The sequence below is a fragment of the Equus przewalskii genome, chromosome 1, assembly GCF_037783145.1.
Source record: "Equus przewalskii isolate Varuska chromosome 1, EquPr2, whole genome shotgun sequence".
Taxonomy (NCBI): Eukaryota; Metazoa; Chordata; class Mammalia; order Perissodactyla; family Equidae; genus Equus; species Equus przewalskii.
Window position 1 is genome coordinate 155,981,935 of NC_091831.1, and position 26,396 is coordinate 156,008,330.

At 35.5% G+C, this 26,396-nt stretch overlaps 1 protein-coding gene and 1 pseudogene across 1 annotated transcript; both read left to right on the forward strand.

Annotated features, from left to right (window-relative positions):
- Window positions 1–7,479: 7,479 nt before the first annotated feature.
- On the forward strand, window positions 7,480–8,415 carry LOC103562452 (olfactory receptor 4F15-like). The gene has a single exon (XM_008537491.1). It carries the CDS (start codon window positions 7,480–7,482, stop codon window positions 8,413–8,415), a length of 936 nt encoding a protein of 311 aa, XP_008535713.1.
- Window positions 8,416–16,356: 7,941 nt separating this feature from the next.
- Window positions 16,357–24,254, forward strand: LOC103562453 (olfactory receptor 4F15-like; annotated as a pseudogene).
- The last annotated feature ends 2,142 nt before the right edge of the window (window positions 24,255–26,396 follow it).

Below are 26,396 nucleotides of genomic sequence, written 5' to 3' on the forward strand. Positions count from 1 at the left end.
TATATTGCAACAAATTAATTTTATACCTGAAGTGCAAGATTGATTTAACAATTGGAAATCAATGACCAACTTAAGAAAAGGAGAAAAATTATACAAACATGTCAATAGATATAGAAAGAGCATCTGATAAAGTCCAATATACTTTCATGATAAAACTCAGAAATGTAAGCTTAGAATGAAAATTACTCAATCTGATAAAAGATATTAACAAAATATCTCTAGCACAAGTTATATTTAATGATGAAATATTGGAAGCTTCCTCCTCCCCACAAGATTGGAAATGAGAAAAACATGCTTCCTCTCAAAACTAATGTTTGGCATTTTATTGGAAGCCTGGCAGTTAATTAAGGCAAGACAACTAAATAAAATTAATAAAAAGATAGAAGTAAATTGTTATTCTTCATATCAATATTTTTCCTTAAAAGTTTCGTATCTCTTCTATAGACTCCTCAAGTCTGGGATAGTCTATTCACAGTAATATTTAATACACAATATTGCCTGTTTCATTTGTTTTCCTCCATAGATGGTAAACCTGATGAGATTAAGAATCAGAGTATAAAGATGAATATAAAGGTAGATTTAATAGGGTTTAGAAGCAAATGGGTATTAGCAAAGAAGTGGATTTCTTTCAAAACAAAACCCAAAGTACCAGGCCAATGAAAAATCAAGTAAAGGCTTCAGGTGGTGTGAAGTCTATTAAATAATAGGAAGGGAATATCTAACACTGCCCTTAGCCATTGGAGTGCACCACTCATCAGTTCCTTCAGGAGAATTTGCTTCAAGGAACGTACTTAGTTGACAGCTTGCAGCTGTTGCAATTTCAGCTTCCACCGCAGCCTTCAGAGAGGCCGCACTCTCCTCAGGTTGTTCCCAGCCAGTGATTGACAACAGTGGGTGAACCAGAGCCAGGACATTCCTGCCCAATGTGAAATTCCTCTAATGGACAGTCTTTGCTCTGGAGCTCCCCATCAATCCAGTTGAGAATTTCTCAGAGCTTCACTGCAGCCTGAGGCTACTCCATCCAATCCTCCCTCATTCCCGCTCTTCTTTCACAAGAGCCACACTGGCACTTTGTTACGAAGGCTTTCCTACCTACTACTGCTCCCACTCCCTTTCATAGATATTTCCCCAAGAAATATCTTACAATTTTGCCATGGTCCGTGTTTCACAGAGTACCAGAACTGACACTAACACATGATTTTGAGTACTAAAGTATCTCTGATAAAAATAATAAGGAAAGCACCAGAATTTAAGTGTTACCACCAAAAACTAACTGCTCAAATTTGCCTTAAACACCAAATCATCCCTGCAGACTCCATTATAATGAGATGATGGCAGAACATATTGTATGTATGGGTCATTTATCGTCCTGAGAAAGTCGGTACTAGAAAATTAGGAACAAAGGTACATTGGGGTTTTCTGTTTAGTAGTAAAATATGACTCCAAATGTTTATGTTTCTAAACTATTGGCCACAGAAAACTGATCAATTCTCCTTCTGACTTTGGTCAGGTAAGTTAATAAATCATATAAACACACATTCTCATTTCTTCACCTTTCCTTGTAGTGTCTTTATTTCTAATATGAGAAAGAGAAGAAGTAGTCAATAGAGACCAGACCCTTAATTATTTAAGACTGAACCCATTGCCTGCCTACTCTATAATTAAGCCTGGCTAGAAACAATACATGTTTATGGATTCAATTTTGCACAGAAAAGATCCCCAGGCTCCTGTAAGTTGTTTCTGCACTGTTTTATTGTCTTGATTTTTCCTCTTCTACACAATTCATACTTTATACATGGCACATTTTCATTATTCTCTGACTGATTTTATCCTCATTATTTTGTAATCCACTATTTTTCTAGCTATATGTATAGGGACTAGGCCAAAATATTTGCTATAGAAAGCTGTGTCACTTTGGCCAGAAGGACTAATACCCTGGAGCTAATGCCTCCAGAAAATAGATTCACCTTAGTTACATAGCTTTTCTGTCACTTAGACAGGGTTTGAATCATTTCTTCACAAAAAGGATCTTAAGCAACAGCTGTGCAGACAGAAAGCAAAGTAATCCTGCAAGGAAATCCTACAAAGGATACTCCGTTTCTTTAATAAGTGGTTTGTGAAGACTGTGAAAAACCTGTTAAGTATATTTAACCCATGAACATATGCTGCCTTTTTTCCAAAATTCCCTAGAATTCCCTATAGGGAATAGTCTCCAGAATTCCCTATAGAATAATTTTAGATATTAAAACTCCAAGTGAAATTTTTAAGCCTATATTCACATCCCTTGAAGCTCCCATATTTTTCAAGTACCATTTCATTATTTCTCAAAATTCAAAGTGACATTAGCAATTAAGAGTGTGTAACAATATTTGGTCTTTAACATGAAATTGATGCAAAACAGATATAATCAGTGATTCTGATAACTTCCAATAATTTGATAAACAACTATAATATCAAATTTGAAAAAGTCAGTTGGAACAACATAATTACTGCTCATCATACCAAATTGTACAATTTCCCTCTTACTCCGTTCTGCATCCTATGTTACTTGACCCGTGGGAAAAGCCAATGTTCATTAAAGACCTAATTTCAATAGAAAGGCAATAACGCAATAGATATTAATCATTAATACCCACTCCTGCTAATTGGTTTTATTCCTAATGGTAAGAACTATTTGTAACTATGTATCTTAAACAGTAGTTGTGAATCTAAAATGGAGTTAATCTCTTCGCGTTTCTCAGTCTCTTGAAGCTACCGAGAGTGAAATTGGAGCCTGTGCAGGTAGGTGGAAACTCACTCTTTAATTCTCCAGCATCCAAACCATGGTTCTCTAATTATTACCCTCTTTTTTTTCGACTCCTCACAATTTCTTTCTTTTTATGTCACCCTTTTCCTTCGTCAACTCACTTTATTTGGGTGAGTTTTACTCATGTTGTCTTATATCCTCTGGTCTTATCCTCATAGTTAAAATTGTATCACAAGATGATCAAAATATTCTTCAAAGCTGAGGTATCTGTTAAAATCATATATGGAGTATATTGGATCTTGCATCACCCTTTTTTCTCAACATTAGGATCATAAAAATAAAACGCAATGTCTGTGTCCGTGCTCTTTCATTCCTATTGACACAACATGAAAAAAATTGCTAGCTTTCTTTCTGCCAGAGGAATTCAACCACTATCACCAATTTGAAAAACTTTAGGACTGTTTCCTGAAAATCACCAAAATTATCATAATAGATAACAGTTATTCAGCACTTACTATATGATGCAGCATTTGCTAATGTTTTCTTGATTTGATTCATTTATCCTGAAAATAATCATATAAGATAGTGACTCTTGGTATCTGTCCCTAACAGATGAAGTAACTGACTCGCTGGGTAGTTGAGTAACTCACCCAGAACACACAGCTGGTGAAGGGAGGGTCCGGGGAGGCCCACAGGTCGGCCCCAGTGTCTGTGCTCTTAAACACAACATCACACTAAGTATTGGAAATGACTCCCATATAATGTTCCTATCCCCCCAACTAAGTTTGATACAATAGTTTTTAAATTAGAAGAACAATAAATATTATCTCTACAAATATATCAAACAGAGGTGGAGATAAGGAAATAGACAAAAAATTATTTAAATCCCATCACCTGTAAAACTTTGGGATAAATTCTAAACTTTACTCTTGCAAAATGTCATTTGTCACCCTCCCTCATAAAAAAAATATTTTTTCCTTATAAATGTTTCCTTAACTTGTTGATAACTTCTCATGGAGGTTAATGTAGATTTAGTAATCATTTTTAAATCTACTTCATATGAATTTATCTACTTACTTAAGCAGTCCCTTATTCTATAAACTTAATATGTTTCCAACTAGTTTGTGTTACATGAAACGCTGATAAGTAAAATAACATTACAAATATAGTTTGTTCATTTGTCTATTTCTTTCCTTTCAAAGTAATTCCAATAAGATTTCTGTGTTACAGTTAAGAGATTTTTTTACTTCTATTACTCAATTGCCCCCTGGAATAAGTGTACCACTTCACATTCCCCTCAGCTGAGAATGAGAAGCACTACCTCTCCATTCCCACAGCAACAACAGGTTTGCTCATTCTGTTGAGAAAAAAATATGAAAATGGAATCTAGTTTCTGAATTTGGAGTAGTTGTAGAAAGACCTCCTCGACCATGTTTTAAAAATTAATTAATACATATTTTCTTTAAATTTTATGATTTACTTTTAAATTTAAGCTTCTAATCATCTAGAACTTATTTTTCTGTAAGAATATTGGTAAGATACAATTTTATATTTCAATGTTGAGCTACATGTTTAACAACTATTAAATACTCTGAATTTATTGAATAACTCTGCATTTTCCTACATGATTGCAATGTCTTTTTATCACATGCTAAATTCTCTAATTTGTGTCTAATTCTTAACACTGTTTTGTTACATTTATCTGTTCAACTTTAGTTAAACTAATCAGTCTAGTTAGTATAGGTTTATGATATATTTTAATATCTTTAATAGAAACTATTTTCTCTTCTACCACAACTGCCATTCTGGCCTATTCAAAATTTCTCTGGACTTTGAAAGGGACTTTTAGGTCACTTTACAATGTCCCAAAATATTTCTATTGGGCTTTTAATGAGTGCTACAGCTGTTGCACAGATTGTTTCAGTGAGAACTGATATTTTTACAACCTGCAGTCTTCTTTTCTCTATTAGCACGGTACATCTCCATTTCTTTCATACTTTCAAATATTTCACAAAAGTTTGTTTTTTTTTCAGTAGAATGTATATATTGCACATTTGTTTCATTTATAAATGAAGTCTCTCTTACTATATTTTAACAAGTGATTATTGATACTATATTTGTTAAAATGATCTTATTAGATATAATATTTTCTTAGTGTTTGTCATGTTTTTGAGGTACACAGTTGTGTGTTTTGCAAATGCATATAATTTTGCTGCCTTCTTTTCAATAGTATTACTTGATTTAATCTTATCTATAGCACGTGACTGAAACATAGTGCTGCAGGCATCCTTCTTTGTGCTCTTGATTTTAATGTTTCATCTATAATCAAATGTTTATTATTGGTTTAAAAATTATATTAAAAGCTTTATGTTTAAAGCATTTCTTCACCCTTCCTATTTTACTACGATTTTTTTTATCAGGAATTAATTTTGAAATTTGTTCAGTAATTGGTATATTCATTCCCTAAAATTTTCATGGAAATACCCTTTGAAATAAAATATTGCTCATCTCCTCTGAGGTTCTTATGTGATATGCTGTGGGATTTCAAGATCTTTCTCTTGGTAGATCCACTGAAGGCTTTAAGTAGGAAAGCCATCATATTTGACTTTTTATAGAAATATCTGGAATTAGACTATAGAATGAGTTGGACTTGGGGAAGAATGGAGCAGAGAGATCATTCAGGAGCCTTTTCAGTTGTCAAGATGGGAAAATATACAGACTAGAAGCGAAAAAAAGGACAATAGAAATGAAAGGGGAAGTCAAGTGAGAAATATTTGAGACTACAAAAAGTGAAGTACAGACAAGAGTGTTGTACAGGTGTCAATATCGGGCATCTGGGAAATGGTAATCATATTTATTAAGACATTGGAATGGATTATAATATTATCAGTTCAGTTTTGACATGTTAACTTGAAGGTGGAGGTGGGACTTCCATTTGTGTATATCACATACAGCTTTAGATATATTACTTTGGATTCCAGTGATAAATCTACAGATATAGAAGTGAACATGTAGGAACTAGAAGGCACAGGAAGTAAGACCTTTCTTGGCTTTGACTAAGTGACTCAAATGCATTTTGTGTCCTAGATATTTTCCAACTTTTCACTACTATTTTTAGTATATCACCTTAGAATTTTATGGTTGTTTCACCTTTAGGCATAACCTTTAGGCAGCAAAAGCAGGAAAAATAAACCAGGAAAACTGATCTCCACAGGAATATTTGTCCTTTTATTTGAGAAAGAAAGCCTTCCACAGATGACATTGGTAAATCTTATTGAACAATCCTGGGCTACATGCCCCATCTTACACCAATTCATGGCCAAAGAAAATGAGATTGTAGTAACTAGTTTAGAAAAATCACATAGCATGCTCTCTAGCTGGAATAGGGCCACTCTCTTCAAAGGTGAGAGATTTCAGTCCATCACCTGAACAAATAGAATTTATATTGGCAAGAAGTGGAAGGGGGAATGGATTTACAGAAGGCAAGAAGCCAAGGAGAGAGGGAGTCCAGACACAAGGGCATGATAAAAAGTATCAAATCCTCCTGGGAGATCAGATAAATGATGATTGAAAAATGATTATTATTATATGACATATTCAGCATTCAGAGCTTATTTCTGTAAACCGCGAATCTGTAGACACCAGTTTTAGCTCATGAATGAACAAAAAGTGAAGATAAGCTCGCCAATTAAGATTTGGAAAGAGAAAAGAGTAATTAAAAGGGGACACAAGATTCGGAGATTTGATTGTTTTCAGAAAATAAGTAATTCTACTGATAGCTCAAGGAAAATAAAAAAAATTGAAGAAAGTTAATTCATTAATCCTTGAGGAAGATTCAGAGTATGCTTGAGAAGCATGGTGCCATGGTTTAGGGCATGGATTACATGTCCTACAGCTGTAGAATCAACTTCTGGCTCAGATTTTTAATCTCTCTGATGCTCAGTTTCTCCATTGGTAAAATAAATCTAATAAAATAGTGTCTATCATGTGGAATTTTGTAAAGTTAAAATGAGATTGTGTGCTTAGTACAGTGCCTTCCATGCAGGGAATCACTTAGTAAATATTGTCTATTAATAGTATCTTTGTTTCATAAAAGTTTTCTTTCTAACTAGTCTTTTTTTCTCTTGTATTCAATGGTTTTTTTTTTATATAGAGGTCCATGCATGCACTATGATAATAATGTGTCTTGGGGAAAACATTATGAATAACCTCAATCTGAGCACCTGACTGCCATGGTAAATTGTGCAAACAAAAACTAAACGCACTTGCAAGGTGAAGCAAGGTAAAACATGTTAAACACTTTTGGCCTAAAGATCCCTATTTGACCTGTGAAATAAGAATTTCTGCTAAGGAGAATTTCCAAGTTAGTATGAGAACTTAATGTGAAGATGATGGAAATGGCTCGGGTTACTTGGTTGGGAGAACACCTAGGTAAGTGGTCAGAGAAAATGTTTAGAAATCCTTGAGAGGAAAACGAAATAATCATCTGATAAAGGAATAAGAAGAGAAGTAATCCTATTGGAGGGAAGCACCTCCATCTAAAATATTCAGGTTATTTCTCTTTTTATGTAATCACTCTCCTGATCATTGTAATTCTACTTTTTTAAATTTTTTAATCTAGTTAAATGATTTCTAACTCTAGGTTATAATCCTTTAGAACAAATTAGCAGGAATAATAGGAAATCATTTTGTATCCTTAGGTGATTTGAAAATCAGCTCTTCTTCCCAAGTCAATGGATGAACTAAACAATTCTGTTGTTTCTGAGTTTGTGTTGCTGGGACTCTCTAGTTCTTGGGAAACTAAAGTTTTTCTCATGTTGATATTTTCCTTGATCTATTTAGGGATCATCCTAGGGAATCTCTTCATTTTGTTTTTGGTAATGTTTGATTCTCACTTACATTCTCCTATGTACTTCCTGCTTGCCAACTTGTCCCTCATTGATGTGGGCCTTTCGTCTACCACGGTCCCCAAGATGATTGCAGACCTTCCAAAGGAATACAAGATCATTTCTTTTCAAGGTTGTATGACACAGATATCCTTTATACACATCATAGGAGGAGTGGAGATGGTGTTACTCATAGCGATGGCGTTTGACAGGTACACGGCAATCTGTAAGCCTCTTCACTACTTGAATATCATGAACCCTAAAATATGTGTTTTGTTTGTAATCACTAGTTGGGTAACTGGAGTGATCCATGCTATGTCTCAGTTTGCTTTCATTGTAAACTTGCCTTTTTGTGGTCCTAATAAAGTAGACAGCTTTTATTGTGACTTTCCCAGGGTCATAAAACTTGCATGTACTGATGGAGCCAAGTTTGAGTTTATTGTTGCTGCCAATAGTGGCTTCATGACTATGGGTACCTTCTTCCTGCTAATCCTTTCCTATATCTTCATTTTGGTCACTGTCTGGAAACGTTCTTCAGGAGACTTATCCAAGGCCTCTGTCACTCTTTCAGCTCACGTCACTGTGGTGGTTCTTTTTTTCACTCCATGCATGTTTCTCTATGTATGGCCTTTTCCCACATCATCAATTGATAAATACCTATTCATTGTTGACTTTGCTATCACCCCTGTCTTGAATCCTGCCATTTATACATTAAGGAACAACGACATAAAGATAGCCATCAAACGATTGAGCAAACGGGGACATTATGTCAGATTTTGCTGATTAGATTTGACTTTGGAGTTCTAAAATTATACATTCATCATCCTTTGAAACCTCTGCACTCAGGCATCTGGAATTTGACATGGCCGGATCTAGACATATCATCTACCTCATTGAACAATTTTCTATTACTTCTGTAGAGAATTTGTTCGTTACCTTTACTCCCATGAGAAAGGAAAATTCACCATGATATGTTATTTTAGAAAACAACATCACTATCTACTAAATAATATTTATGATTGAAATTCTGTTCATCTTGAAAATAGAAAGAATATAGTTACATCTCTTCTGTTTCCCATAAAGTTCACAAATGAACTGAAAGCTTGCTTTACCAAATGTCGGGAATTATCACATCGGATGTATGTACGACTAGTAGTTCCCCTTAGTTACTCAGGTTACGTCCTCTCAGAAGAAGATCCAAAGACAAAATTGGATTGCAGATATTTATTTGGAAGCTGATATTTGGAAACATCATTAAGTGAGTGGGAAAGTGAAACAGAGAAGAGAACGATGCTTACGTTGATAAACATAACTGGGGTATAACCGTACTATGACCCTATGGAGAACTCTACAAATTCTGTGGTTTGAGATTGTCTAAACTGAAGGGAAAGGAAGCTGGAGTACTTTTCTCATTTTTAGAGAGTGAAAGCCAGAGACAAGCCATCAAGTAGACTTTCAGGTAAGAGCAGTGGAGGACCAGCTCATTTGGAAACAATAAATGTCAAAGTATATTCCACCTTTTAAATACGCTTCATCCCTACAGCACTTCATTTTGTCACAGATTCTTTAAAGTGGTGACTGCTTTCAATTTCACTAAAGAAAAACTTAAAACAGGAGGGACAAGCTACAGCAGGTTCGTTGCTTCTAATTGATAATCTTATTCTCTTCTATTACCCATTTTAAATCCCCCTCATCCTCAGACAGCTCTTCTGCTGATCTATGTTGCTTGCCCAGTGAGGTGGCTGAGTTCATTTACTAGGACTTTGAGCTACTGGCTAAAATGTTCTTGCCAGTCTATTATTGTGATACTTCCCCTTTTACTGTTATCATCAATCAAGGAGCCACTAAGCCGTGCCTCAGTGGATCCCTAGTTTTAGACAAATTCTTCACTCATTAGGAAGCAGCAGCACTAACTTTATACAATATGGGATAAAAATGAAGGTAACTCATTCTTCTGAATGCTCGTCTTCTAATATGAGGAACCTCAAATGAGAGAAAAGTAGCTAAAATTTTTAGGTTATTAGAATGCATACTATGTCTCCCAAAAGAAGCATTCCTCCCATTCCAGCAGATCCTAAAGTTTCATGGACATAAAGAAGAAACTGCACAAGAAGTTCAATGAGGTTAATGATAAAAGATACTATTGTTTTCTCTATCTCTTTGGTTTGCAGAAACACATATTTTATCTATGGGGACATAGCACCATCTCAAGGCTATTGGTTCAGAGCATATATCTTGAAGCATAGACCCCAACTCTCAAGGTGTCATCGTCAAGCTGCTGCCCCAGTTGCAACTTTAACAGACTATTCCAATATTCTAGCAGATCAAAAGCTCTCAGTTGTGCTATATATGATAGGATCAATGGGTTCCTCAGTTATACGTGCTTTCTTTCTATAAAGTGGGTACTCTTGGCCCTTGGACTAAAGAAATATTCTGCAATGTTTAATGTTGGAAATTAGACACTGCAAACACTTGGATAGTGGTATTGGCCAAAGCAATGAAAGTAAGAATGTTAATCCATACTCAGAAGATGTGTTAATCCTAGTAAGGACAAATCTCTGTCTCCTCCAATTTTGAAGGGGTTCAATGCCAGTAACCACCCTCAAGTGCTTGATTTCAGTCCTCAGAAGGTGGTACCATTTTGAGGATCTACCTGTGCTGCTTACAGGTCAAATATTCCACAGTGGCATTAGGAAGAAAAAGCCTGTGTAAGAACAAGCCCATTCTGTAGACCCTATATATAGCCTTCTTTCTACCATCATATAGTACTTCATTTTCATGGGCCTATTGTGCAAACATAAGGTTGGCTGAGGAGAGGTAACAACCATTTATCCTTTCAATTATCTAGTTAAACACTTTATACCTAGTTAATAATTCTTTCAGTTAAATTCTCATTGTTCAAATAAGTGGTATGATTTCTCTTTCCTGGCTGAAACCTGACTTACACATTCCACTCCAATAAAAAAGAAAAAGAAATACTTAAATGGTTCCACAAGTGAATTCTTCAAACACTTAAGGAGAAAAGGAATTACTAAACTCCTTTAGAAATATATAAAAAAGAAGAAACAGTTTATATTGCTGAGATAAAGTAAAAGGTCTGCATGTGAAATCCAACACACAAGAATCAGAGTTCTTACTCAGTTTCAGACTTTTCTAATAATTTAAAGGGTACAGGTAACTGCAAGACACAAGTGAGGCAGGAGTCTGAGACTGCCAACATAATTCCCCAGGTTCTTTCTTGTTGGACTAGGATACTATCTGATCCAGATATGGATTATGAGGTCTCCAAAGAGGCATGAATGATATCACTCACAAAAAGGGAGCTATTTTGGTCATGAAATATCTCTCCTTGATATTTCAGTAATTACAGAGTAATGTTAATTTTTTCTCTGGGTGGTACTCATAGAGCATAAACTCCAGGTTCACTTATCATGAGCAACCTAGGACAAGGTACATTGGCTAACAACATTACATTATCTATCTTCTAACAAATACCACTAGGAGGAGATCCAATGAATATGTTTTCATTGACATTTGACCAGGTCATTTCTTGCTGTTATTCCCATGCAATCTCTTCTCCCCTCCCCCACTCCATTCTCTCTCTCTCTCTCTCTCTCTCTCTCTCTCTAGCTCCCTCTTTCCTTCCTTCCCTCCCTCCAACTTTCCTACTTTTCCTTTTTCTTTCTCCTTCTCTTGACTACATGAAACAGAGAATGGGTTACAGACCATTTACTAATCTTTTCCTTCCAATAACCAGAATATTTTTAAAGGAAAATAACACTATAAAAAAGGAATATTATAAAACAATTTATATATTCCTTCAACACAGATACACAAACTTAAAAAGTAATAACAAACTAAAACCAGTGATACATGAGTAGGATGAAACATCAGCGTAAGTTAGCTTTATTCCAAGAATTTAAGCTTGCTTTAACATTTGGAAATCAATCAAAAGAATGCACCATGTTAAGTATAAGAGGGAGAAAAATTATACAAACATCTTGATAGATACAGAAAAAGAATTTGATAAAATCCAATACCCATTCTCAATAAATTTCATAGCAAAAGCTTTAGCAAAGTAGGCATAGAAGATGTATTGGGTTGAATAGTGTCCCCCAAAAATTCATGTCCACCAAAACCTCAAAATATGACCATATTTGGAAATAGAGTCTTTGTAGATGTAACTAAGGTAAGAATAGGAGGAGATTATACTGAACTAGAGTGGACCTGAAATCCAAAGCATGTCCTTATAGGAGACAGAAAAGGATGGACAGAGACTCAAGAAAGGAGATTATGTGAAGACAGATAGAGATTGGAATTGCACTGCCACAAGTCAAGGAATGCCCGAAGCCACCAGGAGCTGGAAGAAGCAAAGAAAAATTCTCTGCTAGAATCTTCAGAGGGAACATGGCCCTGTCAATAGTTTGATTTTGGATATCTGGCTTCCGGAACTTTGAAAGAATAAATTCCAGGGTTTTTTTAAGCCACCAAGTTTGTGGCAATTTATTTTAGCAGCCCTAGAAAACTAACATAGAAGGAAACTAATTCTGATAAACGGTATTTACACAACTATAGCATACATTGCAGTTAATGTGAAATTTTGAGAGTTTTCCCCCTGAGATCAGAAATATGTCTACATTCTTCCTATAATTACTTCTATTTTGCATTTTAATGAGGGGTATCCTCTGTAAAATAAGGCAAAAGTACCAAGCAAAATGTATAAATATTGAAAGTTATAAATAAAATTGATGTTCTTCATAGACAACATCATCATGTACAAGTTAGTTATCTTTCCCACGGTCTCCTATAACATATTCTGCCTCTTCATAATACTACTTGGTATGCTATTGCCTCTTTCATTTCTGTTTCTTTCAATAGACGGTAAAATACCTGAGTGCAGGAATTGTTGGGGCGTACAACAAAATATAAATGCAGTTTCCATAATATTTTAAAAGCAAAGAGATATAAGCAAACTTAGCTTCTATCAAAGCAGCACCAAAGCCATAAGATTTTCAAAAAAACAGACTAAAAGTCTTGAAATCAGCTGAAAACTGCTATGTAACAAAAAGGCAATATATAGCACTCACATGGTTTTGAATGGAAAAGTATTATGTGATTTGCAAAACTCTAGAAAGGGAACCAACTGGTATAAGGAAAGATACATCTGTCTCAGCACCATTAACATTTGGGCAGTCTAAGTTTGTGTTGTGGACAGTTTTTCTGTACTTTGTGGAATTTTTAGCAGTATCCCTGGCCTATCTCTAATAGATGCCGGTAGCAGAAAAGCTGACCCCCTGCATCATGACAACCAAAAATATTTCCAGATGTCCCTTGAGGGACAAAATCATGCTGGGTTGAAAATTACTGTTTTAAAACTCATTATGGATTTTCACTCAGTTCATGCTAATGGAACTCAGGTCACATGTTAGCTTTTTATTAACGGTGAGGGGGAAATAGAGAGTTGCTTTTCAATTGACATAAAGTTTCATTTACACAAGATGAATGAGTTCTAGAGATCTGCTACACAACGTTCTAGCTGTGGTTAACAATATTGGATTGTAAATTTAAAAATCTGTTAGGAGAGTAGGTCTCAAGGTAAGTGTTCTTGCCACAACTTAAAAAACAAAAATCTGCATCTTTGATGTCCTTGATGATAGTACTAGCCTCTACAATTTCTCCTGAAATTCATATTACCTTGGTTTATTATTTTGGTTGGTTAGTTAGGTCCTATTTGCTTCCACTGGGCCTTTCATACCATAATAGATTTTACTTCATGGCTCAGATACCAACCTGGAAATTCTGCCAATTTGTTAGTATATCTACACCAATTTTGTGTCTTAAACTATGGACATAACCAAAGAACGGATTTAGAGAACCATAGAGCCCACTGTGAGATAAACACGGACAAAATTTCACTGGCCACCTGACCTCCTTGAACCCATTTCTGATTGATGGTCCACAGCAGTATTTTAGTTCTTCAGAAATTAGTAATCAGTGTCTAATAACTCTCCTAAATTCTGGTTATTTTAGAGTCTCTTTGGAGAAGGTTAGAAAGAATATTTATAGGATAAATAGTGGCTGTGTAAAAGGGTCCTTCCTCAAGAGGATTCAGCCTTCCCTTCACTCAAAGAGCTTTAGGTTGGTAAACTAGATCAACTGTAAGAATTCTTTGTGGGACCACAACTCTATTATAGTGATTCAAGTAAGAATTCTGTTCACCACACACAGAGCATTTCTGCTTATACAAATCAGGTGAAACTTTAGTAATATGCTCATCTTTCAGTCCTAGAAACACTGTGATTATGTAACTAATGCCCAGATCTCAGACCACTCTAATTACTGCTTAGGCTCTGGTGCTCACTTAGTAACCACACCTATCTTGTCTTTGCAATTAAGTGCTACCATTTGGCTCTTGCCACCCAGAAATCCTTTTAGATTCAAAGAACTCAATGCAATGGCAGCAGTCCCCACTGTCTTTCTGGCCTAAAGGGAATAGCCTTCATACATCATATCAATAGCCTGAGATGATTCAAGGATATCAGGACTTCTTCAAGAATCTATTTCTCAAAATCCTGATGAAGAGAATGTTCCCTGGCCTGACCCCCAGGGTGATTGAATAGGTCTTAAATGACAAACGATAAAAGTCTTGTATGGTAAATCCGTTCTAGCTTCCAATCTTTATAACATTTCAATACCTTCCTCAACGGTATAGTAAGGAAATTCTAAAATGTCAACTTAATTTTGTGTAGTCTGCCTTTGGGAACAAGTTTCAGTAAATCAATCAGGTATATCATTGTAGCTGATCCCAGCCCCTTGAGCTAACACATTGATTCAAGAATCTCTGCCTAACGATGTAAAATTTTTGACTTCTTGTAACTTTATACTCCCTCCATCCTCAACCAACAACCTTATAATTCAATCTCACACATGTTCCCCAAATTCCTGTGAAGATTTATTGGCAAAAAAGGAAGAAAAATGCAATTATTTTGGTGTTATTGCACCTCCTTAAGGCTCATACTCTGTATTTCACCCTGTGTAGTGTCTTTGTACTTGAATCTGGTTATTGGTCTAGAACAATGAGCAGTGATGGAAGTGGGTCTTGAGGATGATCACCAATCCTCTTTGTAAGGCAACTACTTCAAGGGATGCCATTACATGTTCTTCAGGCAAGAGACTAATTTTTTCAGACAGAGATGGAGGGGCTATTTCTACTGGCAAAGAAGGCTCAGTGCCTGTTATATAGTTGTGCTTAATAGATATGTGCTCAATGAATGACTAAAACATATTAAGTATTCTCTCTCTACCCACGTTTAATCTGCCATGGACAATATATATTTATAGATTTGATTTTTCAAAGACAGTCTCACTAATTCCTTATATTTTTTCCACACTATTTTCTTCAATAAATTATGCTCTCCTGTGCAATGTATATATCATATACTGCATTGTATTTTAATCTTTTTTCTCATATTCATAAACCATTATAGAGAATTGGTCAATATATTTACCATTTAAAAACCCAGGACTAAGCTGGAAGCTAATACTTAATTACGCTAATATTTAATAAAGTAGTTACTCTTTCTCTCAAAGAGAAATGAGTGGTTTCTTTATACTAGCAAGTTGAAAAGCATTAGCTACACAGATGGAATTGAATGCAAACTTACTCTAAAGGCCTAGGTTCTTCACTCTGTTTACTCACTGGTTTGCGGTGGCAGAAAAATACCATCTTACTACTTTTAACTAATGAACAGACTCTAAATTAGAAAAAAATACTTCATCTATAACTAATTCAATATGAAACAATTTTGGTATTAAAATCCCAAGTGAGTCAGAACAGTCAGAAAGAAGCTCAGCAAATCTTCTCTGTTAAAAGCAATAGTAACGGTGGGCAATTTTACAAAACAATCATTTCAGGACTCTGAATATTCCCTAATGGTATACAGCAAATTGATAAGTTTCTATTCAAGAAAGACTACTGAACTTCAGGTAAAAATGGTAGGAGTCCGTGGGATTTTTGCCTGGGGCTTCTCTCATCACCCCCCAGCTCCATCCTAGAGGTAGTTCTATCAGGATAGGACAATTCATGAGAATCAGAAGTTTCACTGTGACTACCAGAGAGGGCTGTCTTGGAGCATGGGGAAAAAAAAATTTCTTTTGGTGTTATCAGAAATAATAGTAATCCCTGTGACAAACAAATGTAGAATGCCAACATCATACCTAGCCTGAGGCTGTTACCATGATAGGAGCAAAATCCAACTGTATTCTAGCCAGAAATTAACAAGGAGATTCAGAGAATGAGACATCCATAGTGACCACTGATGAATTCTAGTATATACCTGGTGTATTAGATTCTTACTGTTGCTGCAATGAATTACCATAAACTTAGTGTCCTAAAACAACACAAATTCATTATTTTACACTTTTGGAGATCATAAGTCAAAAATGGGCCAGCATGGCTGTGTTTCTTCTAGAAGCTCCAGGAGATAGTCCATTTCCTTGCCTTTTCCCACCACTGTAGGCTATCTATATACCTTAGCTTATGGCTCAATACCACTCTGACCTGTGTTTCGCTAGTCATTTCTCTTACTCTGACCTATCTACATCTTTCTCCTAATGATCCTTATGATTGCATTGGTTTTACCTAGATAACCTAGGGTAATCTCCTCACCTTAAAGTCCAGAAATTAAACACATCAGCAAAGTCCCTTTTCCTATTCTAGGTAACATGTTTGCAGGTCTCGTGGATAAGAACATAGACATCTTTGGGGTCTTTATTCTGCCTACCACACCTGGTGAACTAAGAGCTCCACGTGTGCAAGGCTGTACAGCTGTACACATAATTAAGAGAGATGAGAGACAACCCCAGTTGTTTACATATTCCTTACTAAACCCAATGTCACACAAACACAAAGACAGAAGAAGGAACTCTGGAAAAAATAAAACCCAGGGCAGACTTGTAAACTGCCTGGACTCTAAATATGTTTCCCAATGGCATAAAGATCCATTGGCAAAGAGTGGAAGCCCTACTGGCTTGAGGAGTCAGAGTATAACCTCTGACCAATAATTAGTTGAACATTAAACCATGCTAAAAAAGGAGTGGTCCATAGGTGCTAGGCTTCAAAAACCAAGAGCAACAATTTAAAAAATAGTGAGTGGTGGCATATTGCAGAAGAGAGAGACTCTGCAGAATTAATCCTGACAAGGCACTAAACAAAAAATAGAATAAAATAAACCGCCCAAAAACAACCCGTGGTATGGGGAAGAATTGGAATCTTTAGTGACTACAACATATTATTTAAAATGTCTAGTTTTTCAACAAGTAGTTCATGAGGTATACAAAGAAAGAGTAAATAAGATCCATACTCAGAAAACAGACAGTAGAAACTATCTCTGAAAGGGCCCGTAGTTTAAACTTAGCAAACAAAAACATCAAATCAACAAATATTAATATGTACAGAGAACTAAAGTAAGCCACGTTTAAAAGATTACACGAAAATATGAAAGCAACAATTCAACAGATTTAGGATATCAATACAGAGATAGAAATGATAAAAATAACTGAATTTAAACTTGGAAATCAAAAAGTACGAGGACTACATTTTTTAGCTCACTAGAAGGGCTGAAAAACAGCTATGAAATGGCAGAATAAAAGATCAGCAATTTAAAGATCAGCTAAGAAATTATTGATCTGAACAACAGAAAGAAAAAATGAATATTAGTATACAAATGAATAGAGTTTCAGAGACTTGTGCAACACCATCAAGCACACCAATATATGTAATGAAATTCCCAGGAGAGAGAAAAAGAGGCACAAAAACTTATTTGGAAAAATAATGTCCCAAAACTTCCCAAATTGGATGAAAAACATAAATCTACAGATCCAAAATTCAAGAAGCTCAATGAACTCCAAGATAAAAACAAATATGAATTTAGACTATTACTCAGTATAATTCACAGAAATCAGCACAAAATGTATCAAATATCTAAACATAAGAGCTATAATTTGAAACTCTTTGAAAACATGAGAGAAATGGTTTTTGACCATAAGTCACAGAGTTCTTAGATAAGACACCAAAAGCGTGACTCAAAAAAATAAATAAACTGCTGACAAATGCTGAAATATAGGTCATTGCCAAAAAATAGTATATGTGAAAGAAGCCAGTCACAAAGACTACATATTGTATGATTCCATTTATACGATATATCCAGAAAAGGCAAATCTAGAGACACAAGAAACAAATTACTTGTTGGTTGGGTCTGGGAGTGCAAGTGGGGATTAACTACTGAATGACGATGTGAGTTACACAACTCTATAAACAAATTAAAAATCACTGAATTGTGCATTTAAATGGATAAATTTTACAGTATACATATCAAACCTCCATAAAGCTGTTAAAAAATACCAAGTGAAATTTCCCAGTATGATTTTGTACTACTTTTGAAAGTCCCCTGATTTGTTCAAATGTCATTTCATTATTTCTCAAAAATCCAAGTGAAACAATCTAAGGGTGTAGAGTGATGATTTTCTTAAACTTGACATTGATGCCAAACATATTGATGCCTCATATAACTAGCAATGACTCAACAAACGTCTAAAGTAAACCTAAAACTCTCTAATTTTGAAAAAAAATAATGCATTATCAGAACACAAAATCACCGATCATCATACTGCACTGCTCAACTTCCCTGCAACTCTTTTCTGCAAATTGTGAAAGTTTACCCTTGGGAAAACCAGTGTCTGCAGAACACCTGGTTTCCATTAGAATCAACTGTGGACCATATCCAGTCTTACTATCCATTCCTACTAATTGATTTCCTTCCTAATGGTATGAACTCTTTTTAACTCTCTGTCTCAAGAAATGCTGATGATTCAAAATGAGTGTTAACTCTCTGCGTGTTTCAATCTCTTGAAGCTGCTGCTGAGTGAAACCTGCGCCTGAACGGGTAACAGGTACATAGGACGCCCGCTCTTCAATTCTCTAGCAACTGGTCATATTGCTCCCTCCCCCTTTTATTATTTTTGTTCCCAAACCTTCTTTCCTCTTTCTAACTCCAGTTTCCTTTTGATCACGTTGTTTGTTTGAATGATTTTCACTTATATTGTTTTATATCCTTATGGTCTCATTTTCATAACTTAAATTGTGTTGTGAGGTTAATTTCCCTTCGAAGTGTCCTTATCTGTCCTAAATTGCCTTGTAAACAGACTTCAATTTTCTATCCCTTTTCTTTCTGAAATAAGATTCATGGACATAAAATGTTGTATCTTCGCTATTTCATTCCAACTGAGCACAGTCTGGCAGGGCAAGCAATCTCTATGTTCAAGACTTGAATGGTGGAGTCTTAAAAAACACCATAATTAAAAAAAATATATTGAGTACTTATTATGTGCCAGAGTATGCTCTAATGTTTCCATGTATCAAGTCATTTGAATACTCACAATAGCACTATAAGATAAATACTATCAGCACTGTTTTACACATAAGGAAATTGAGGGACAGAGAAATAAAGCAACTCACCCAAGGTCACATAGCTCACAAATCAAGGAGATAGAGATTTGAACCGAGGTAATCTGACCCCAGAATCTGTGCTCTTAGTTACTGCATTATACTCCTAGTTATGAAATTGCTTTTATATCATTTTTACCTAGTTCCTCCACTAATTTTGAATTTTCTTTAGAAATTAGAAAATCCAAAAATATTATCTCTACAAACAAAGAAAAGGAGTTAATATTTAGGAAAAATATAAAATGATCTAAAATCTCACAAACTGGAGACACTTTGGCATAAAGTATGATTATTTCCATATATATGTTTACATTATATGTAAAGTTTTGTGTTTTATAATTTTTTAACTTAATGACAAGTTATATTTTTCAGGTTAGTTTATGTGAACTTCTAATTTATTTTATGTGCATCAAAAAACCTTATACACATAAATTCAAGTACATTTAAAAGTTACCTTCCTTATTCACGTAGGAAATTGCTTTTCAGAGGGGCTTTGATTATGAAAACTGTACTGTTCTTTTGAGTTACTGAATTTTTCCAAATAGCTAGTGATGTTTTTCTTTTCATCAATATTGCTATGGCATGCTTTACATTAATACTCCATTGTAATTTAAGGAAATTGCCAAGTACTCTGTGGTGCCTATATACTTTTTGTTTGAGGCAAGAAAGAAAGGGAAAAGTTTGCACTTTTTCTAGTTTTATTGTATTAGATTTAGAATCCAGTTGGAAATGTGGAGTGTTGAGGTTACTCTGAAAGGACAGTCACATGGCAGGAAAGTCACTGGCTTCTAGATCGGTTTCCATTCTCACATCAGGGTGCAGGTGTCAGTGAATTCAATTCCCAAAGTCACTTGGTGGAGATTTACTCTTCGCTACACCCTCCACAGGGGCTTTTAGGCCTCTGATTTTGCTTGCCACGTCTTCTTGAACTTTCTACTATGAATGTAGGTGAAGACTGCTGTTTAACAGTACCTACATTGTGTCAGAAATTGTGCTAAGAATTGGGTTATACAAAATTGGCTAAAATCTCCTTTTCTCAAAGTGGTTATAGTTGAAAAAGAAGAACTAACATGTGAAACATAATCTACTTTAATTATTATAAACAATGTACAAGACATAACAACAGTTCATAGAAAGAAGCTGTTTACCCTGTTTAAGGTGTTCAGTGAATATTTTAGAGCAGATGCCATTTAATTATCTATGTCTTGAAGGATAAAGGGGAAAGGGAAGTAGCATTTGTGCCATATACTTTTACCCGTATCATCTCAAATCCTCATAATGTTAGGAGAAGTAAGTTATAATTCCCTCATTTTATGGGCAAATAAATACCATTAGCATCATTTGGTAGCCTACTCTAGTTCATATAGCTCACAAATGGCACATCTGGGATGGCAACCAAAATCTATTAGGCCTTAGAGCCAAAGACTGTTCCACTTTGTAATGACCAGGAATAACACAGATGAAAGTCTATGCAAAGGCAGAGAAACATGAAAAAATATAGTAAAGTGTTCAGTTCATAAAGGGTCCTATGTGATATGCTATCAAATTTTAAGTATTCTTAATGATAGAACCAGATGTTTAAATAGGAGAGTAACATGAACATATTTCATCTTTAGATAGGCAGATCTGAAAGCAGAGTAGAAAGGACTAAACTTAGATAAGATTGGAGGCTAAGAGCTCATTCTGAAGGCTGTTCAGTCATTAGTATAAGAAAATATATAGGCCTGAAATAATAGTTGCCAGTGGAAATGAAGAGGAGAAAACAAAACTGAGAAACATTCAGTATGTATAATTTTCCATCTAGGATGTAAGACGAAAGAGGAGACAAGGGTGCCACATAGATTCCTGGACTGGGCAACTGAGAGAATGGTCATGATAATTCTTAAGGTATTTACAACATGATAAAACTATGAGTCCATCCTTGAGCATTTTAAACTTGAGGTGCTTGAGTGATGTTCATTTATGTACTACAGTATGGTCTTGGATATATTATGCTGGAGTCCAAGGTTAGAACTACAGATACAGAAATTATAAGTGGGGAATACTTGAAACAATGAAGCATGTTTGGAATAAAAAATATTGTAGGATAGACTCCTTAGTCACGTCAATGAAGAAAGGCAGGGAAAACATTTGTGTATCAGTGAAAGACACAAAAAAGAAGCTAGAAATATAGGAGAAAAATTAGTAGAGCTCTGTTATACAAATATTGGGAATGTGTTCATCTTCAAGTAACAAAGTGTTATTTACAATCTCCTAAGTTAACTAGGCTTTATTTTTTTCACATATAAGATGTCAGAAGGCAAACTTCTGCTGACATTAGTTAAAGACCTTTTAGACCAGATTCTTTCTCTATCTATTCATACTATCATCTTTAACATGTGGACTTCCAAAGCTCATGATTGCTGCACCTTTAGGCATCACATTAATATTGAACGCAAGAATAAAGGAAACAGGAAAAGAGCAAAAGAGCGTCCTCCACATTAAGCATTGCATTTTAATCTGGAAAAGAAAATCTTCCATATTGTTCTATATCTCATTAATCAAATCTAGGTTACATGCCCCTCTTAAAACAATTCTTGGCCAAATGATACTGGATTATCATGTTTCAACGAGGATCTCAGATAAGGACTTACACTCTTCCCAAATTGAGAGATCTATACCAAATACCTAAACAGATAGGTGTTCTGTTAGTAGGAGATGTGGATGGAAAAGGCTTTGGGATAGGCAACATATACAGCAGTCAATGAGAGAAGAAATTTCAAAAACAGTGGATGATTAATAGTATCAAATTTGGAGAGTAAGATAAAGACTGAAAAGTGAAAAGTGATTATTATATGTGATAATTTATATGTAGACTACTGTATGCTGAATACCTGGTGACTTCTCTAAAAGGGTTTTCTGGAGTAGAAGATATCTTGTTTTGGCTTGTTCAATAAAAGGAAAGTATAAGTTAAACTTATCGCTAAAGAGTTTGAGAAAGAAAGGAAAAATCAGTAGGAATCCCCTCATCCTATCCTTGACAGGTTTAACATTTGAAGGAGAGATTCTATGCCTAACAGATCAAGGGAAGCGAAAAATTGAAATGAAGGAAAAAGGTCTATTGATGCTCCTAGATCCTTGGGGAGATTCAGAGTAGACTTGGAGGTGCTAGGCTTGAAAAGCATAGAGCAGTGATTAGGAGCATCATTCTGAAGTCGTACAGCTCTTGATACAAGTCCTGGCTTTACCAATTCATCTTTCTACGGCTCAGTTTCTTCAGTTGTGAAAGGAGGATAATAAAACTGAATCTACCTTATGGAGTCATGAAAGAGATCACGTACTTAACATAATGCCCTGATTGTAGGAGACTCTAAAATGTTATCTGCAACACTACAATTGATTATTAATTATTAGTTATCATCATTGTACTTACTAAACTTTACTCTCAGACATCCAATATTTTATTTTATTTTTAGTTTGGCATTGATTTATTTATTAAAAGTGGTCATGGACCAAAGATGATATCGTGTCATAAACCAAGTATTAAAATTATTAAGACTTGTGCATCTGAATTCCATTTAAATTCAAAAAACCCAAGGTAGGGAATGAGGGGTTATCTTCAAGTACTTTTGTTCTGGTGATCTTTGTAAGTCTATTGAAGTTAAGAGAATATTAATAGGTTATAAAAGATGCAGGTAAGATAATATAAAATTTGTGTGAAAGTATTAATAGTGCTGTAACAGAAGAAATGATATTTATTTGATGTGAGAACATTTAGGGCAATGGTCACAGAAATGATCAAGACATTTTTGAGAAATATTGAAAAGAGGTTGAACTATGGGATGAAAATTAAAGTAACCTCTTTCAGCTTTATCTGCAAAATTTACCATCACATTTTCCCTCAGATATTCTCTTTGTATAACAAATTTGTTGCTAACCTTATTTCTTCCAAAATGCTCATTTTTTTCTCTCAATCAATTATAATTAACTTAATTAACAAGGTGAATAGGGAATCTATGTTTGTGCCAGTTATACTTATTCTTTTTAATTTTTATCCTCAGGTCACTTGAAAATCAGCTCTTCTGTTCCAGTGAATAGGTGGGTTAAATGACTCTGGGGTCACTGAGTTTGTGTTACTGGCACTTACTTGTGCTTGGGAGAAAAAACTTGTTCTCATTTTGATATGTTTTTGGCTCTATTTAGGCGCCATCTTGGGAAACCTTTTTATTTGTTTTTGGTAATTTTTGATTCTCACTTACATTCTCCTATGTAGTTATTGCTGGCCAACCTCTCATTGACATGGGCCTTTCATCTACCACAATCCCCAAGATAATCACAAGTCTTTTATATGGATACAAAGTAATTTCTTTCCAAAGTTATATGACACAGATATGCTTCATCCACATCACAGGAGGAGTGGAGATGGTGTTACTCATAGCCATGGCATTTGATAGGTGCACAGCAATCCGTAAACCTCTTCAGTATTTGAAAATCACAGACCCTAAAATATTTGTTTCGTTTGTAATCTCTGCCTGGATAACTGGGGTGATACATGCTATATCTCAGTTTTTATTTGTTATAAAGTTTTCTTTCTGTGGACCTAATAAAGTGGATGGCTTTTATTATGACCTTCTTAAGATTATAAAACTTGCATGTACAAATGGAGCCAAGCTTCAGTTTATTGTTACTGCCAACAGTGGCTTCATGAGTATCAGCACCTTCATCCTGCTAATCTTTTCCTATTCCTTCATTTTGCTCACTGTCTGGAAATGTTCCTCAGGAGACTTATCCAAAGCATTTGTCACTTTGTCATCTTACATGACTGTGTTTTTTCCTGTTTTTCACTCCATGCATGTTTCTGTATGCATGGCCTTCTCCCCTACCATCTCTTGGTATAAATCTGTTTATTGTAGCCTTTTCTATCACCTCTATCTTTAACTGTGCCATCTATTCATTAAGGAACAAAGACATAAGGGTAGCAATAAAGACATTTCACAAAAAGATATCTTATGCCAGATTTTCTTGGCCACATCTGTTTTTGGAGCTTGAAAATTGTACATCCAACTACATACTGGTCCATCTCCACTTATGTACCTCAAATTTAATATATCCAGAAGAAGCTCATCCTCTGCCGTCCTAAACCTGCTACTACTTTATATGGCGTATAAGACAATTACCTTTACCATCACGGGAAATGTAAATCCATTATACTAAGAATTGATATTCTTATAGAAAACAGCGTAGTCTGACAAAGAACATTTGAACTTTGAATTTTTGGTCATTTGTCAAATAAAAGGATGTAATAATATCATTTCTGCTATTCGTAAGGTCTAAAAATAACTGGTAAATTTGTTGTGATCAATGTCAAAAATCATCACATTGAATTGTTATATATATAGATCCAATGGCTCTACTCATTATTTAAAAAAAGACCCAGAAACAATATCTGAGTGCAAGTAGTTTATTTGGAAGAAATCCCTAGAAGACACTGGTTCAAAAGTGGGGATGTGATATAGGGAAGGGAAAAATGCCAAAAGAGAGAGTATTAATTGGTATCCAACTACTGTGGACAACTAGGTTCAGTTTCTCTGTGTTCCTCTAAGAGATTGTATGGATTTTATGACTTATAGTTGTTCCACTTAAGAGGCAAGGAAGCTGTATATTTCTGTATTGGTGTAGCTCCGCGGCATTAACTCCATGGCAGTTCCTGGCTTCCCTATATAGTGGGTTGAGCACTTCTGATATCCAAAGAAAAATCCTCAGGCAGAAAGTCACTGGAGCTTATGGTATAAAACAATCTACATTCTTGGGAATACTAAATGCGGAGGGATATGTAAGAGGCATCAAGAACATCAGATACGCTCCACATTTTCCCATGCTTAGAGTCACTCATACTCCTTTTAAGTTCACTCCGTCATTGACTCTTCAAATACATAAGTGTTTATGGAACAAGTGTTAATGGGACCTGTCATTGCACATGTTCACAGGAGGATATGCATCATATTCCTCCTCCACAACCCATTCTAGATTCCCCTTACATCTATCCAGTAGTTCACTTGTCAAGATCCACACCCTCCTGCCTTGGCAGTCTGACTTGGTGATTACCATGATCCTGTTAGGCTGCAATTACTGTGATCTTCCAGTGTGGTTGGTGCAAGTGTAGCAGCAATTCTATTTCTTCATGACAGTGAAGATTAATTATCCCTGGCATGATAGTAAGTTCTTTCTTCTTTGTGTTTTTTTTTTTTTTTTCTGAAGAAGACCAGCACAGAGCTAATGTTTGCCATCAATCCTCTTTGTGCTGAGGAATATTGGCCCTGACCTAAAATCTGTACCCATCTTCCTCCACGCCTGCCACAGCATGGCTTGATAAGTGGTGCATAGGTCCATGCCTGGGATCAGAACCGGTGAACTCTGGGCTGTGAAGTGGAGCATGTGAACTTAACTACTGCGCCACCTGGCAGGCCACAGTAACTTCTTTCTTTGCCTGCTGATCTGCAAACACAAGGAAACCAAAACGACCAAGGAGCTACTAAAACTTTAGGTTTATTGGAATGCTTACTCTGTCCCCAGGAGAAGCATTTTCCCCACCCCACCAGAGGTCAAAGTTCTAGGTCCAGAAAGCTCAAATTCCCCAAAGAAGTGATGGTGAATGGAGCTACTCACTATCTAACCTTGGTTTCCAGACCTATGCATTCTCAGATACAATACATTATAATGTCCATTTGTTCAAAGTATATGTCACATGTTAAAACACAAAGTGTAATTCCCAACTGGCATTTACTTCCACTTTTACTTGCAGCTTTAAAAGGCCATTCCCATGTGCTAGCAGACTGCCAGCTTCTGTTTGATACAGTATATTGCAGCACCAGTGGATCACTTGATTGTGTGCCTATTGTTGTACTTTCTTTGCTGTAAAGGTATCCCTTTGCCCTAAGCAATGTATGAAGGACGTTAGGCATTCTATGTATCTTTGGATCGTTTAATGGCCAAAGTACTGCTATAAAGATAGTTAAAGCCATACCCGAGAAACATGTTTATCCCAGTAAGAACTATTAGCTGTTCTTCCAGGAGGGAAGAGACGCAGTGCAAACAACTTGCATTCAAGTTGCTGATTAAATGCCTCAAAAGATGAAACTATGTCAAGAGTTGAGCATCCATGTATGCTTCTGAAAGGTCAAAGATTAAACAGTGGCTGTAGCTAGAAATGCCTTAAGGAGAAGAGACTATGCTAAAAGAACCCATGGAAAAACTTTATCCTTGCCTTTCGTAACTAGTTCAT

Coding starts and splice junctions, on each gene's coding strand:
- LOC103562452 (XM_008537491.1), top strand. CDS start 7,480: ATGGATGAACTAAACAATTCTGTTGTTTCTGAGTTTGTGTTGCTGGGA.